Below are 14,918 nucleotides of genomic sequence, written 5' to 3'. Positions count from 1 at the left end.
CACAGCAATGACTAATTGCACATGTTTCGTTTATTCTGGAACTTATTTTTCTGAAACACAATTTAAAAGTTGAAAATTCTAGGTGGCGACAGTAACGTATGTTACATTTTAGGGCATAAATGGTACTTGTAAAAGAAAAATAACAGATAGAAATATAAAACTGAGAGTGTCCCTATTAGACAAAGTGGCAGCCACCTTTCTAACGACATTTTGACCTCAAGAAAAACCTTCGTATAAGAGCTACCCAGTGGAACATCAAATGCTGTGTTTTATTGAGAATGAGCGAATGTGTTTTTGTAAATCTAAAATTGATACAAATAAAAATTAAACAAATTTTTACCACCTACGACTTTGGTTTGTTGTCATATATGATAATGTTATTATGGTTTTAGTGTACATGCACCTTTGCTAAATGAAGGTAAATAATACTGCAGGATTATTATGTTGTTTCTCACTGGATATTCAAGGCATTATATAGTTTAAATATAGCTGCTGTCAATATCTGAAGAAACCTCACATTTTTCTCTGAAAAATAAATGCTTGTATAATGAATTCGTTATAAATATTTCTGACAGGTTATATGCCCATATATAAATGTACAGGTATATAAACGATTGTTTGCAATATAATCATTTACATAGGGCCATATAAACCTGTCAAAAAACTTACAACTAAATTTCTATTATTCTTATTATTTCTTTTGAATGAAATATGAAAAAAAAAAATTCAAACTGCATACAAGGCAATGTTTATTGCTTGAAATGTAGGACATTTTAAAATGCGTTAACAATGTAAAGTAATGCAAGATGAATGAGCATTATACATGTATATATACACTTTTAAGATATCACAGACGTTTTTTTATATCACAGACAAACATTTAATTATATGAGCGGCGTCATGACAAAACCAACATAGTGAGTTTGCAACCAGCATCCGCGCAGTCTGATCAGGATCCATGCTGTTCGCTTACAAACTTTATAACGAGTAGAGAACTGATAGCAAACAGCATGGATCCTGATCAGAGTGCACAGATGCGCATGCTGGTCTTGATCCATGCTGGTCGCAAACCCACTATGTTGGTTTTGTCATGACGCGGCTCATATGACCATGCCAAGCCATAATCTTTAAATAACTTTATATTGTCACGTCACTTCCAAACCAAAGCTCTTGGTGGAGTTTGACCTCAAACATGGGAAGGTAAGAAAAAACATTGGAGACCGAAGCACATGTACAAATTATCTGCACATCAACTTGCTCCATCTTGTTCATGAATTCTTCTACATGTATAAACAGCTCTTAACTACCGGCTGGAATAAACAGTGTAATAGAAGTATGGACCACTGTTAATCAAACACATTCATCATCTCATGACATTTTTGCCAAGTAAAGGTTCAAATAACTGGTCAAATATTTTCTCCGGTTTCTCTGAGGATCTTGGTAATGTCCTGGCCAGCTCGGCTATCATTGATACAGAGTTCTGAAACAATAAAGGAAAGATACAAAATCATATTATTCTTTAAAGTTTAAGCATTCCTTCATGATTAAAAATCAGGCGTATGTCACTGTATATTTTCACATCTTAACACAGTAAAATCTATTATGAAAGAAGTTACGCAAAATAAATCAATCAAAAGAGCATATTCGCATGACTTTAATTGTAATCAAAGCTTTGATATCAGTAAGAAAATACTTGTATCTCAGGCATAAATGACTATGTTTTTTTCTGTTACAGATTACCATTTGTTACCATTTGTAAGTACAATGTATGTTATGTAAAGAAAACATTCATCATGCAATTTACACATCAAAATTTTAGCTGGATATATTAATTTTGTGCCTGGTACAGAATAACTTGAAAAACTTAATTGACTGGAATGCATAGTAATCTTAATTCCATAAGACAATTTAAAAGATGTATAATGAATGTTAAAAATTCTTCATTCATACAGGTATCACATCATTCATATGTTTGTTAGACTGCATGAAAATACTTGCAATCATTGAAATATGTTAAACAGAAATTCTCTTGCTTTTATGAATAAATTAATCAACAGATTACTTGTCCACAAAGAAGTAAATCAAATTATATAATTTAATTTTAAACAATAGTAAGATTTTATAAATTAGAAAATTCAAATGCAGCTTTAGGTTTTAAAGTGACATTATGCCCATAAACTAGAAAACGTCCACTGTTTATGTAATAACTTTACATTTTGTCATATTTGTTTTCAATTTTTATAATAAATGTCACCTGAATGATCAATAAGCCCAGTGACCCGCATAAACATATCCTTATGATTCATCAGTAACATTCAACATATAAAAAGAGTGGGTCGTTTTAAATTATTTATCCTACATCAGTATGTGTAAATGTAAGCCATTATCAATTTTTCATCACTGACTATTTTAACAGTCAACCATTTAAAATATGTAAGTATTATGGCTCAACATGACAGTGTAAAAATGAGCATAATGTCACTTTTAGAGAAAAATACCATTTTTAACATATGTTCTTCTACTTTGGCATCCATAAGTTTGTTCTTCAATCTTTTTGCATGAGCTGTAACAAATTGTCTTCTAGCATCTTCCTCATCTAACTGTGATTTCATATCCCTATTTAAAATACAATGGTAGATTGGAACTTTGAAATTCATCAATCATTTTATTTTAAGTAAGTCAATATTTCAAATATTTTTTTTAAAAAAAGGCTGTTAAATAAAAATTATATTTTAGTGTGTTTTCTACATGATTACATTCATTGTAAATTTCAGAAAAGAATCAGTACATGTTAAAACTCAAATGCTTTATTGCTAAAACTAAAACAGTTCCACCACCGCATCGTTCCTGGGCAGGCTGTCAAGCAGTTTACCAGTACTAGTTGCCTTCACTTTCGCAAGGAACTGAAACTTGCCAGAGCAGAGGTACAGTGCGAATGACCATAGAAAGGATTTCATGATCAATCAAAAAGAAAGTGACTTGTGCCAGGAATCAAACCCGGATCGCCTGATTCATAGTCCAATGCTCTACCTATTGAGCTTACCGGATGACCTGGGGGGAGGGGGGTACATATTTATACAGGTTTTTATATATGTAATGAAAACACATTCTTCTAGTGTGAAACTAGAGCTAAGACATTTGACATGTAGCATTGCCTAGAAGACATCTATAGAAGCTACTGGGAAAAAATGACCCCACCATGGAGGTCAGTTTGTTTATGCAGACTTATAAACATATCTTTGAAATCTTCTCGTCTTAAGCTATATGTACAATGCCCAGAGCTTATGATATTTTACATGTAGCATGGGCCTAGTTGACCTTAACAAAAGAGGAACTATGCTCCTAAGGTAAAAAATGTCCCCACTCTACAGGGCATTTAGTATCATACAGTTTTCATGAAATGGATCTCTTCACTTATTAAAAAATTATTTCCTAACTGATAACAAATTTGCATTCAGGTATATATCGCCCCACTTTTTCACTTCTCATGTTTTAACGGCACAGATCCTTCATGAGGATCTTTTTTTTATGAATACAATATACGTTATTTACATTGTTACTAGCCATGCAATATCCTAAGAAATGTAATATTTATTTTTACACACCTGCATTCTCTACATTTACGAGGATCATGAATCTCTTCTTTAGCAGCCTGTTAAAAAGAAAACAATAAAGATACAAAATTCTGAGGACAAAAAAATTTACTTATAATAACCTTTTCGAAAATATACCAGTAGACTGGTCTGCTTGGTAGATCAGTATGAATATGGGTTAAATATGTAGTGTCATTTGAAAACTGCCAAACAGAACAGAATAGAAATAGAAAAAGAATAGAATTAGAGACAATATCGATGTATTGTTGATATTTTTGTGTTGATCAATAATCTTATAATTCTATTATTTTGATTAATTATTTAAATGTCTATAAATTATGAAAATGCAATAGAAACATATACAAAAGCAGGTGGCCATGTCTAACACTAAGCTGTTGTTACATAGTGGACACATTTCATAGCAGTGATGACATAATATATACAAAGGTCCTTTACAAAAAGAACACATATTTGCATAATTTGTTTTATTAAAATCATTTAAACTAGTATGAAAGTGAATTATATACAAGAACATTAGAGTATTTATAGTTATATCAGTGTATTGTTGATATTTGTCAGCTGATATCGGTGTATTGTCAATGAGTCGGCTCAATATGCTTTGCACTGAATCAATGACAGCACTATATAGAATAGATTACATTTAGAATAGAACAGAATAACTTTTATTTCCAATCATATTATATGACATATAAATCACAATAATAATGAGATCAAAGATCAAATAAAGATGTTAAAGAAGACAAAGCTTAATTCAAAGTAGCAATCACAATAAACAGGAGAAATAACAAAAACTAAATTTTAATGACAAGATCTAGCTGTAAAATTCAAGTAAGAGAATAACATCTAAACAAACGAGATGAAGTAGAAATAAATCTCAACTGTGTATTTTAATTTTAAAAAAAAGTTCTAAATAAGGGGATTTTCTTTATGGTCTTTTTTTTTTAATTAAGAATTACATTGTACATTGTATACTATTCAGACTTAAAGCATCAACAGGGAACCTGAAGAGAACCACCAAATTTCTGCATTGGAATGAAAAAAAAGCAATGTAACATCAATCATTTAATAGAAACATAAACTGACCCTTTTCATGGCTGACAGTATATTGGTTATCTTTGCTCTCTCAAGGACAGAGTCTGGCAGTCCATAGTCAGATAACAGTCTGTGCTGTGTGCTGGATGATGTAACACTTTCCCCAGATATATCATCTTCACTTTCATCATCTGCTTGATACAATTTATAACAAATAATTGTTTGTAAAAGAACAAAATTCTGACTAAAATATAACACATTATGTCTCAGAAACAAATAATTTTTTACTTCTTTAGAAAGGGCAAACATGAATTTTATAATGTTTAGATAATGGTTTTGGAGAATGTTAGATGTTTGTTGCCTGAAGAAAATAGTGATAAATGTGAAATAATTTGTCATAAAAGTAGCAAAATGTAAACAAAGCAGTATTTTGACTTACACATAAAAAACTAAATCACTATAACTGAACCTATTGCCAAAAGCAACAGAAGAAAAAGATGGTTCAGGTAACTGGCCAATGAGTAACTTTTTGGATTATATAAGTACACCAATATTAAAAGTTTTGAATAATAGAATTAAAGCATTTCTGATGCATGATTACCTTGAAGCTTCTGAAAGTATCACAAAATCTTTAAAAGAATATTCTCCAAAGTTTTTATTTAGAAGTTTTTCTTTTCATTGATTGAAATGAAGAACTTTGTTTTTAAAAACAATAATGAAAAGTTATTTGATCGTAATAAATATATCTAGTATGTGAAATTCGCTTGTTTTTAATATCCATGAAATACTTTGAAAACTGTAGTATATATGCATATCTGATAATTGAAAATGATTTACAAAACACATAAATATAAAACAACAATAATTACCTTCACTGGCTAGCTTTTTCTTCTTCAACAGTTTTAATTTCTTCCTACAAAAATGTTTCAAGTAGTCATCTTCCTCAGCTGTAGATATAGGTAGAAATTAAAATTATTTTATGTGACAATATGAAATAAACATGTTCTTTTTTCAGTTTTTTTTTAAATAAGCTGAGATAAATATGTTATATGTTTTGACAATATAGAATGTAATTGAGTGTGTGTTTTTTGTTGTTTGTTTGTTGATTTTATTTTTTATTTTTTTGTGGGGTGGGGCGGAGGGTTGAACATAAGCTAGGATAAATATGTTTTGGTGACAACAAAGCAACAGATAATTTCTACAGTGTTAAGAACTTGCCAATAATTTTTGTTAAAACACATTCATCATTCTTAAATCTAAAAATCAATTTCAACTTTGATACTGCTTAAATATCAAATAAATAAAATAACAAGAGGGCCATGATGGCCCTGAGGTCGCTCACCTGTATATAGGCCTCTGAAGCGGGGCCAGTTTAAACTCCAGGGCTTTTATTTGAACAAACTTTGAATTAAGACACCCATTTGAAGATGTTTCATGATTTTAAGTTTTTGCTATACACGTATAAGGAAAAACAATGACCTTCTTCCCCCCCCCCCCCCCCCCCGGGCAGAGTTAATTTTAACCCAAGGGCTTTTATTTGAACAAACTTGGTAGAAACCCATAAGAAGATGTTTCATGCTAAACATCTAAGCTCTTGCTCATTTGGTTTTTTAAAAGAAGATTTTTTAAGTTTTTACTATACGCATATAGTTAAAAACAATGACACCCCTGGGGCGGAGCCAGTTTTGACCCCAGGGCTTTTATTTGAACAAACTTTGTAGACACTTATTAGAATATGTTTCATGCTTAATATCTAAACTCTAGCTATTTGGGATTTTTTCAAAGAAGGTTTTTTAAGTTTTTGCTATACACATATAAGGAAAATCAATGACCCCCGGGGCGGGGCCAATTTTGACCCAAGGGCTTTTATTTGAACAAACTTAGTAGACACCCATTAGAACATGTTTCATGCTAAATATCTTAGCTCTAGCTCTTTGAGTTCTTTAAAAGAAGATTTTTTAAGTTTTTACTATATGCATATAAGGAAAATCAATGACCCCCTGGGGCGGGGCCAATTTTGACCCCAGGGCTTTTATTTGAACAAACTTGGTAGACACTCATTAGAAGATGTTTCATGCCAAATATCTAAGCTCTAGCTCTTTGGGTTCTTTAAAAGAAGATTTTTTAAGTTTTTACTATATGCATATAGGGAAAATCAATGACCCCCTGGGGCGGGGCCAATTTTGACCCCAGGGCTTTTATTTGAACAAACTTGGTAGACACTCATTAGAAGATGTTTCATGCCAAATATCTAAGCTCTAGCTCTTTGGGTTCTTTAAAAGAAGATATTTAAAGTTTTTTCTTTCGGTTGCCATGGCAACCAGAGTTCTGCATGGAATTAAATTCTTTGAACAATTTTTAAAGGTGACCACCAAAGGAACATTCCTGTGAAGTTTGGATGAAATTGACTTAGTGGTTTATGAGGAGATGTCATTTGAAGCAAAAGTTTACGGACGGACGCCGGACGAAAAGCGATCACAAAAGCTCACCCTGTCACTTTGTGACAGGTGAGCTAAAAACAATGATCATATTTGTATATATCCAAAAAACTCTCACAAGTAAAAATAACTCTGAAAAAAGCAGTAAAACAATACTAGGCAGAACAAACCCAAGACACAGCCTGCTTTCACACGAATTCTATCACAATAAATGGGAGCTGTCACGTTATGACAAAGCAGTTTAACTTAGTAAGTGTGGGTAATACTTCTGGCTTTGTCAATCATATAAACTTTGTAATCAACAACTGATATATTGAATTGTACAAATACGTTATGTACATTGTATGACTAAGCAATATAATCTAACCTTCTTCAGTGTGAGAAGGTATTGTTTCTAGCTGTGAAAACTTTTTTTCTGGTTTTGATTGGAGTTTGGTCAACATGGCTTTAACAAAATCTTTTTTCCCTTGCTCTGCTTTGTTAATCTCCTCTGCCTCCTTCTTTGCCTAAAAATTAAAACTTTTTTGTTTAAATTAAGGGAATCTGTACAATGAATCTAAAAATACATTTTTGAATAAACATTGTTTTCAATTCTAACATTACCCGCATTTTTCCCCATTGAATAAAGAAGAACAGAAAGTGTGTGTTATTATGCAATAAAATCACTGTTGACATTCTATATTTATATATAGATATGTGACATAATCATTATACATGTGACGTAACCACTAAAAATGTGACGCACTGAAAATAAATACGGAAACAAATCAGGCACAATTTTGCTTACTATCAGGTATGGTAGCATTTATAAATTGATGTTGTGTTAGAATTGAAATAATATATCCAAATCGGTGATTTTATCGCTGGATAACATCACTGTTTGTCGTTTGGATGCTCTTCATTATATCACTCGAGCTTTGCCCTCATGATATAACTCCTTGCATTCGAACTCCAAAGAGTGATGTAATTGAGCGATAAAATCACTGTTTGGGATATATTATTTCTTAAACATTTCAAAAACTATTTCTAACATTAACGATTATATATATTAGACTGGAGATCCTGCATTTGTTATTTGTTGCAAACATTTTATAACAAATTCATTTCTATCTATATAATTCAGAATCTGCCGGAATCTTTCTTGCATTTTGTTAAAACTGTATGGTTATTTCTAAATGCTAACCTGTTCTGGATCATGGTGAAAGTAGGTAGAAGGTTCTGTTGGTTCAAATGTATAACTATATTCATCATCAACAGTGGCACTCCCTCCATCATCTTCATCATCAGTAAGCCTTTTGAAGAAAATATATAAGCAACAGATAAATATTTCATTTTAAAATTTCTTTACTCTAAACACACAATAGAGCATGATGAACATAAAATAAAAACCATTTAGTCATCATATACCTTTTTCAAACCTGTTGGCAATGAAACTTAACTAAATTCAACACAAATTTTAAAAGAATGCATATATTTATTTCCCTGTCTATTTTAAGCATCCAAATTAAGGCTTTAATTTAATTTAAAGTTATGAACTTATCATTTAAATATTTGACATAATCTGAAAGAAACAAACATTTTTTGCATCAACACACAGTGTTTCTGCCAGCTCTGATTTTCTGAGGGTCTTTTATGACCCCCTGTATGATATTTTAGGGGTCATTTCAAATTCATAAGGGTCATGCCAATAAATTTAACAAAAATGTAAAAAAAAAACAACAGGTAACACTTTATAAGTTTTATTTACAATATTTTGTACAGTCGACTCTCGTTATCTCGAAGTCATCGGGACCATCCAAAAAATATCGAGATAACGAAATGTCGAGATAAACATATTAGGGTTTGAATAAGGCAGAAACTGATATTTACAAAAGACATGTGCATACCTTATGTCAAATAAACTATGATATCCCCATGTCTTATTTTCATAGGCCTTATCAATATTTTACATAGTAACATTAGCGATGTTTATCAGCGGAAATACGGGTGTCTGTGGAAAAAACACATAGAGAGGTTTACTCAGTAATACACCAATATAGTGAAAACATTGTTTCAGGGTGGTTGATCCAGATATCCTCCCTGATTATTTATCGGGTCTTTCTCAATGTTGTTCGACCACTGATTGATTTGGTGGTGATATTGTGAAACAATATTGCATACTTTCACTATTTCATTTACATTTAGTCATAATGAATTGATACAGTTTTCAAATATTTATAAAGAACGTAAAATTCACTCATTTTGGACATAAGTCAATCAACGCGCTAAATAGATTAACTTTTATAAAAACAGCTGAACTTGTTATAAACATAATCATCATTATGACACGCGCTATTTTATCATCATCTAGTTTGTGTTTTTCACACGTCTAAAGGGAACAGAATGATGAAAGAAAATTATTAGTCGAGATAAACAAAGGATAATAGTGTGAAAATAACTGCTGGGGCTGAAATTTTACATCGAGATACTGAAAATATCGAAATAAAAATATCGAGATAAACAAATATTTCCAATATAGATAAAGAAGGAATTAAATTGGGACTTTCAAAATTTCATCGAGATAACGAAATATCGAGAAGAGCGATGTCGAGATAACGATAGTTGACTGTATATTTTTCGTGAAAAAATTGGTCAATCTCTGCTATTTTGGATTATTTGTCATCCAATAATAACGCTGTATTTCTTAAAAATTATGTGTGTTAATTTTCATAGAAGAAAGAAAGTCGATACTATATTGAAATTCGTTCATAGTCGCCTTCTATTTTTCATAGTGCTTCATAGTACCGCCTAACGTAATCAAGGGCCAAATAAAGCTTGACACTAAATATGTTAGTGTTCATCCTTAGCTATTTTACAGAAATTAGAAACATTCTCCTGTCGCTATCGCTCCCTTCGAAGTTTCTAATTTCTGTAGAACAGCACAGATGAACACTAACATATACGCAGACTGCATTTTCCAGCAGACAGTTATTCAGTTCGCAGAATATGACGACAACAAAATAAATAATTTTGTCTGGGCGCTTTCAATATATGCAGTATCGTATAAATGCAAGCGTTTATTAACTAGTTTTGAAATTGGCTAAATGCCGGACCACGGACCCGGTAAATTTCATTTCTCATTAAAATTATAGTGGAGCCCACGGTAAACATTCCGTACATTTTTATACTGAATTGACGGTTTATAGTCTGTATATCTGACTTGTGTTGAAATCAGCGACAGTGAAATTCTTGCGTGACAAAATACGCACTAACTAAAATTCATTGCGTCATGGCTGAAAATAGTGCGCCAAAAACGCGCTCTGGCAGAAACACTGAACACAGTTCTATGTGATACAATACTTAATAAAAAATGACACTTCTTCCTGCCCTTTTCTTAATCAAATATGATATCTTTTTATGTAAATAAAAATTGTTTGAGATGCTATGTTACATTAATTTGTGATAGACTTACGATTTCCCATCATAATCTGGAGCAATATACGACCTATCTAGAAGGCTTTCATCTTCTTCTGAATAATCTGTATAAGTTTTGGTTGAATTTGTGTCAGAATACACTGAATGTTCTTTATAGGAACTTCCTGTTTCATCATATTGTGATTCTGCCTTAGTTCTTTCACTAGACTCAAACGTATCAGAATACAGATGGGAATCTGAAGTGTAAGTATCTAAATATTCCTTTGATAGTTCTTTAATTGTGTCCAACTCATTTCCAGTGAGATGCGAGTCTGAATGGGAAATATCAGAATCGACCTCTATGACAGTTTAATTCAAGCATCTCTGTTTTTGCAGTCTCGAGGTAAGAAGCATCTTGAATTTCTGACCCATCAAACGATGTTTTAAATGATATAAATGTTTTGATATCTGTGGTTGAACTATTTTTGTCTGAATCATTTCCTGCTTTTGACACTCCAGTCATAAAAGTGTCAGAATAGGATTCATTAATAAATGTATCAGAATATGTTTGATGTTCAGACAGATCGTCAAAGTTATCCGAGTACTGATATCTCCCTGATATTGAGTCCTCATGAATTGATAACTTATTGGGTAATGTATTGCTTTTGTCCTCAACACTCTTACTTTGTGGGATATTCCACTTAACAGACACTTTTTTACTTGTAGACATTTTTGCAGTTCGCGAAAACTAGTGATAAATCAAAATCCGAAACCTTCTACTTAGATGACACTAGCCATTTTCTCAAAAAAACATGCGATATACTTCTTCTATCATAACATTTAATACAAAATTTACAACTACAACACATAGTAAAGACAGCAGATACTTTTTTCCACAAATTTGACTTGTCCAGACAAATTGATCAGAGTCGATGAAACGCTTAGGTTCAGTTAAAGCCCGTAACGAGTCGTTATTTATCGTCTGCCTAAGAATGAGTAAAAATTTGCAGACAGGATAAATATGTGCTTTATAATGATGTTATAATGCCGTAATAACATATTCACAAGATGCTTATCATTTGAAGAAAATAGTGCTGAATTTGAATTAATTTGAAATAAAACAGGGTCTTTCAAATAGAAGACCCTGAATAAAACAGATATGTAGATAATGTTATGATATCTATGTTTCTGAATAAACGTAGCAAAATTTAAACATTTTTTTACTCCTATACCAAATACTTAATCACTACAACTCTACTCATTGCCAAACGCCAAAAGAAGCAAAGGATGGCTCAGTTATATCTCTATGGCCAATGAGTAGCTTTGGTAAAAACTGTCACTTAAACCATAGTGCAAAACCAGGGTCTTTCAAATTTCTATTTGAAAGACCCTGGCAAAACTTTAAAAAAAAAAACAAAAAAAAACATTAGCATTTTTATACTTGATGACACGTGCATATACAATGTACGTATACATTAATTTTACTCCCGGTTCATTTTGTTAGCTTAAGTTGAACCGGGTTTGTATTATGAAGGATGTAAGTACTTCACATAAATACAAACGCCAAGCCAAAACTCACACTCAGTTTCAACGGAAATTTTAACTGTTAAACACTCAGATATTGTGATAGTCAATTCTTTAATTAGACTACATGTTTTAAGATATTGGTACACATTTGAATCCTCATACGAGAAAGCTTCTTTAATTTAGATATAATTTAATGATATCATATCCTAAAATGTATAAATAAATAAATAAATAAAATCTACTGATAAAAGCATCCTAGTTAAATTACTACATGTATAATATACTCATAATAATATATAGTAATATTGAATGAAAATATTAGGATACTATTAATAAATCTATATTTCCAAAGGTGAGTGATTATCATCACAAAACATTACCAAGGGGCAGGACACAACTGCGAAGTTTAAAACATTCATTGAATAATAATAAAATAACATTTCGAACACACTTTTGGAATACATTTTGATGAGAGATCTGTCTTCAATTATGTTGTTGCGAATAGATACGAGTATATGTAATGTAGCAACATGACGAAATAAATGTGTAAGAAGTACACCTTTTGTCTCTTGCATCCAAAACTATGCAGAAGAGGTGAAAATCATGGTCTATTGAATGTTCTAACTCATAGTTATCGTATAATGAGTATTTTGAGTTTAAACAAAAATGTTATTTTCTAATCGACACCATGCTTAATCAACAATAATTGATCTATATTGTTGTTGTTGTTGTTGTTGCTGTGTGTGTGCGTGCGTGCGTGTGCGCGCGCGTGCGTTCGTGTGTTTTGTTTTGCTTTGTTTTTTTTGTGTGTGGTTGTTTTCCCCTCACAATATTGGTAACGCACCAACTGTTTTATTTGTACTATCCATAGACCATACAGTTGACAAGCGTCAAAGAATGGTAGTTGGAGTTTTGTTTGCATTCGGCGGGACCGTGATTGGAGGATTGATGTTTTATGTTTTACCCAAAAAGAAACCAACTCGTCCGATAATACTTCTTGGTGCCTTTTGTGGTATGTATATATGTAATTATATACGTTATTCCGTAAAAAAATGTAAAGTATAGAATTATTTGTTTCTGCCACATAACACAAGGATCTGAAGAAAAGATCATTTAAAAATGGAAGTAAAAACATCATACATGTATATTACGGAGAGGATTGACTAAATGTAGCCAATAATAAAATTCCCGCACATTCCCTGAAATCGACAATAGTTTTATGTTATTACATATAGGTGCATGAATACGGTATTTGTATGCATTCGATTTGGGTTTCAAACGTAAATTCAGTAAAACACTGATGGAAGTGGTTTCCTATCTGGACTATTTTTCATGATTCTGTCTTTTAAAGGGAATTTACATAATTTCATACTTTTACATTTCGCTTTGTAATATGTGTACCTACCTCCAAGCTCCAGGAGTTTTTCACATCATTTAGATATGTTGATGTTGATAAAAAGTAATTTGGAACAGTCTGGATGTCGATAACAAAATACAAACGAAAAATGAATTACAAACTGTATAGTGTCCGGTTAGATAATTTTATAGTGCGAGGATAAGCAGACTGGCCTCGATTTATACTGAGGACAAAGGCTAGCCAATGTTTTGGCGAGGTTTGATGTTATATTCTTTATTTCAGGTTTCTGGTCTGGAGTGACTTCCTACTGGATTATCAGGATGAGTGGACGTTTTCTCAGAAATTCACTCGCAATCACTCTAGGAGATTAAATATCTTGTATTTTGTAAATGACATAAATGTAAATAAATTCTCAGATAATTTTTAATTCGTTATGTCTTTTACCCATGGTTTTAAAAGACTGTAGCATAATGAAAAGTTTTCAAGTTTGAAAAAAAAAAGAAAATAATTAAATACTAATAGACGGTTACTTTCCCCTATATATACCGCCTGTTTTTGATGTTTCCAAATGTTGAAAGACAAATGAGCCGCGTCACAACAAAACCAACATAGTGTGTTTGCGACCAGCATGGATCCAGATCAGCCTGCGCATCCGCGCTGTCTGATCAGGATCCATGCTGTTCGCTTACCAACTCTATTTGAAGTAGAGAAACTGACAGCGAACAGCATGGATCCTGATCAGACGGATCCTGATTCGCGGATGCGCAGGCTGGTATGGATCCATGCTGGTCGCAAACGCACTGTGTTGGTTTTGTCGTGACGCGGCTCAAATTACATGGAATCAACCAACATCTGCTCTCAAATTCTGTTTGAAAGACCCTAAGCCTACCAAATAAAGACTCCTACGAAATGTGAATGAATGATAACTTAGTACTTGTTACACATCGGTACAAAATATTGTTATCTGATATAACTGCATTCATGATAAAGGTTTGAAACATTTCAGCAATGTTTTAATACCATTGATAATGGACTGAAAATTAGTACAAATGTAGTAAATTTTTTCATGACAAAAGAAGGAATACATACAGAACAGTCAATGACTCAGTCAAGAACTGTAAGTATTTAAGATTTTCTAACACTTTCTACTCTATTGTCTAAAACTGTCTAGATGACAAATTTCAAAACAATGAAGTTCATCACATTGTCCTGATCAAGCTAATAGGTTAAGTCACGACGAACCTGATGATAATAATAATAATAATAATAATAATAATAATAATAATAATAATAATAATAACGAAAAACTAAGTTGATATTTCTCCATGCTGCCCAACTGACAAAATTTCGGAACCTGCAAGCTAAATATCTTTCTATATTGACATTCAGTAGACTATCGTATTATTACTTGTTTATACTATATACTGTAACTGTAATACATATACATTAAAATTCTTAAACAGGAAGAAAAAAAAAGAAATCATTTCAATTCAATTTCAGTTTAATTTCCACGACACTTTTATTAGAAATTGTGTCGTAATTTTGTATACATATAAA

At 31.9% G+C, this 14,918-nt stretch overlaps 1 protein-coding gene and 1 long non-coding RNA gene across 2 annotated transcripts; one reads left to right on the top strand and one right to left on the bottom strand.

The window, feature by feature from the left end:
• Positions 1-1,109: 1,109 nt before the first annotated feature.
• On the bottom strand, positions 1,110-10,842 carry LOC132749584 (uncharacterized). Its single transcript, XM_060739394.1, has 8 exons — positions 10,536-10,842; positions 8,268-8,376; positions 7,452-7,590; positions 5,516-5,593; positions 4,698-4,840; positions 3,606-3,652; positions 2,499-2,616; positions 1,110-1,480 (listed from the first exon to the last, which is right to left on the bottom strand). The coding sequence occupies exons 3-8, from the start codon at positions 7,525-7,527 to the stop codon at positions 1,364-1,366; spliced, it is 579 nt and encodes a 192-aa protein (XP_060595377.1). The 5' UTR covers positions 7,528-7,590; positions 8,268-8,376; positions 10,536-10,842; the 3' UTR covers positions 1,110-1,363.
• A 1,386-nt stretch (positions 10,843-12,228) lies between these two features.
• On the top strand, positions 12,229-13,784 carry LOC132749579 (uncharacterized). The gene is made up of 3 exons (XR_009628438.1): positions 12,229-12,356; positions 12,876-13,016; positions 13,644-13,784. It is a non-coding gene; the product is annotated as an uncharacterized LOC132749579 (long non-coding RNA).
• Positions 13,785-14,918: the final 1,134 nt, after the last annotated feature.

Source organism: Ruditapes philippinarum, unplaced genomic scaffold (genome assembly GCF_026571515.1).
Source record: "Ruditapes philippinarum isolate M1 unplaced genomic scaffold, ASM2657151v2 ctg1085_1_1_1_1, whole genome shotgun sequence".
Taxonomy (NCBI): Eukaryota; Metazoa; Mollusca; class Bivalvia; order Venerida; family Veneridae; genus Ruditapes; species Ruditapes philippinarum.
The sequence above is the reverse complement of the archived record's forward strand: the minus strand, read 5'-3'. Positions and strand labels throughout refer to the sequence as shown.

What these genes read in the sequence shown, in the direction of transcription:
- LOC132749584 (XM_060739394.1), bottom strand. Translation starts at nt 7,527, where the DNA reads ATGTTGACCAAACTCCAATCAAAACCAGAAAAAAAGTTTTCACAGCTA. An exon ending in ACCTTCTCACACTGAAGAAG is followed by an intron (nt 5,594 to 7,451) that starts GTTAGATTATAT and finishes CTATATCTACAG; the next exon opens with CTGAGGAAGATGACTACTTG. An exon ending in GAAAAAGCTAGCCAGTGAAG is followed by an intron (nt 4,841 to 5,515) that starts GTAATTATTGTT and finishes AATTGTATCAAG; the next exon opens with CAGATGATGAAAGTGAAGAT.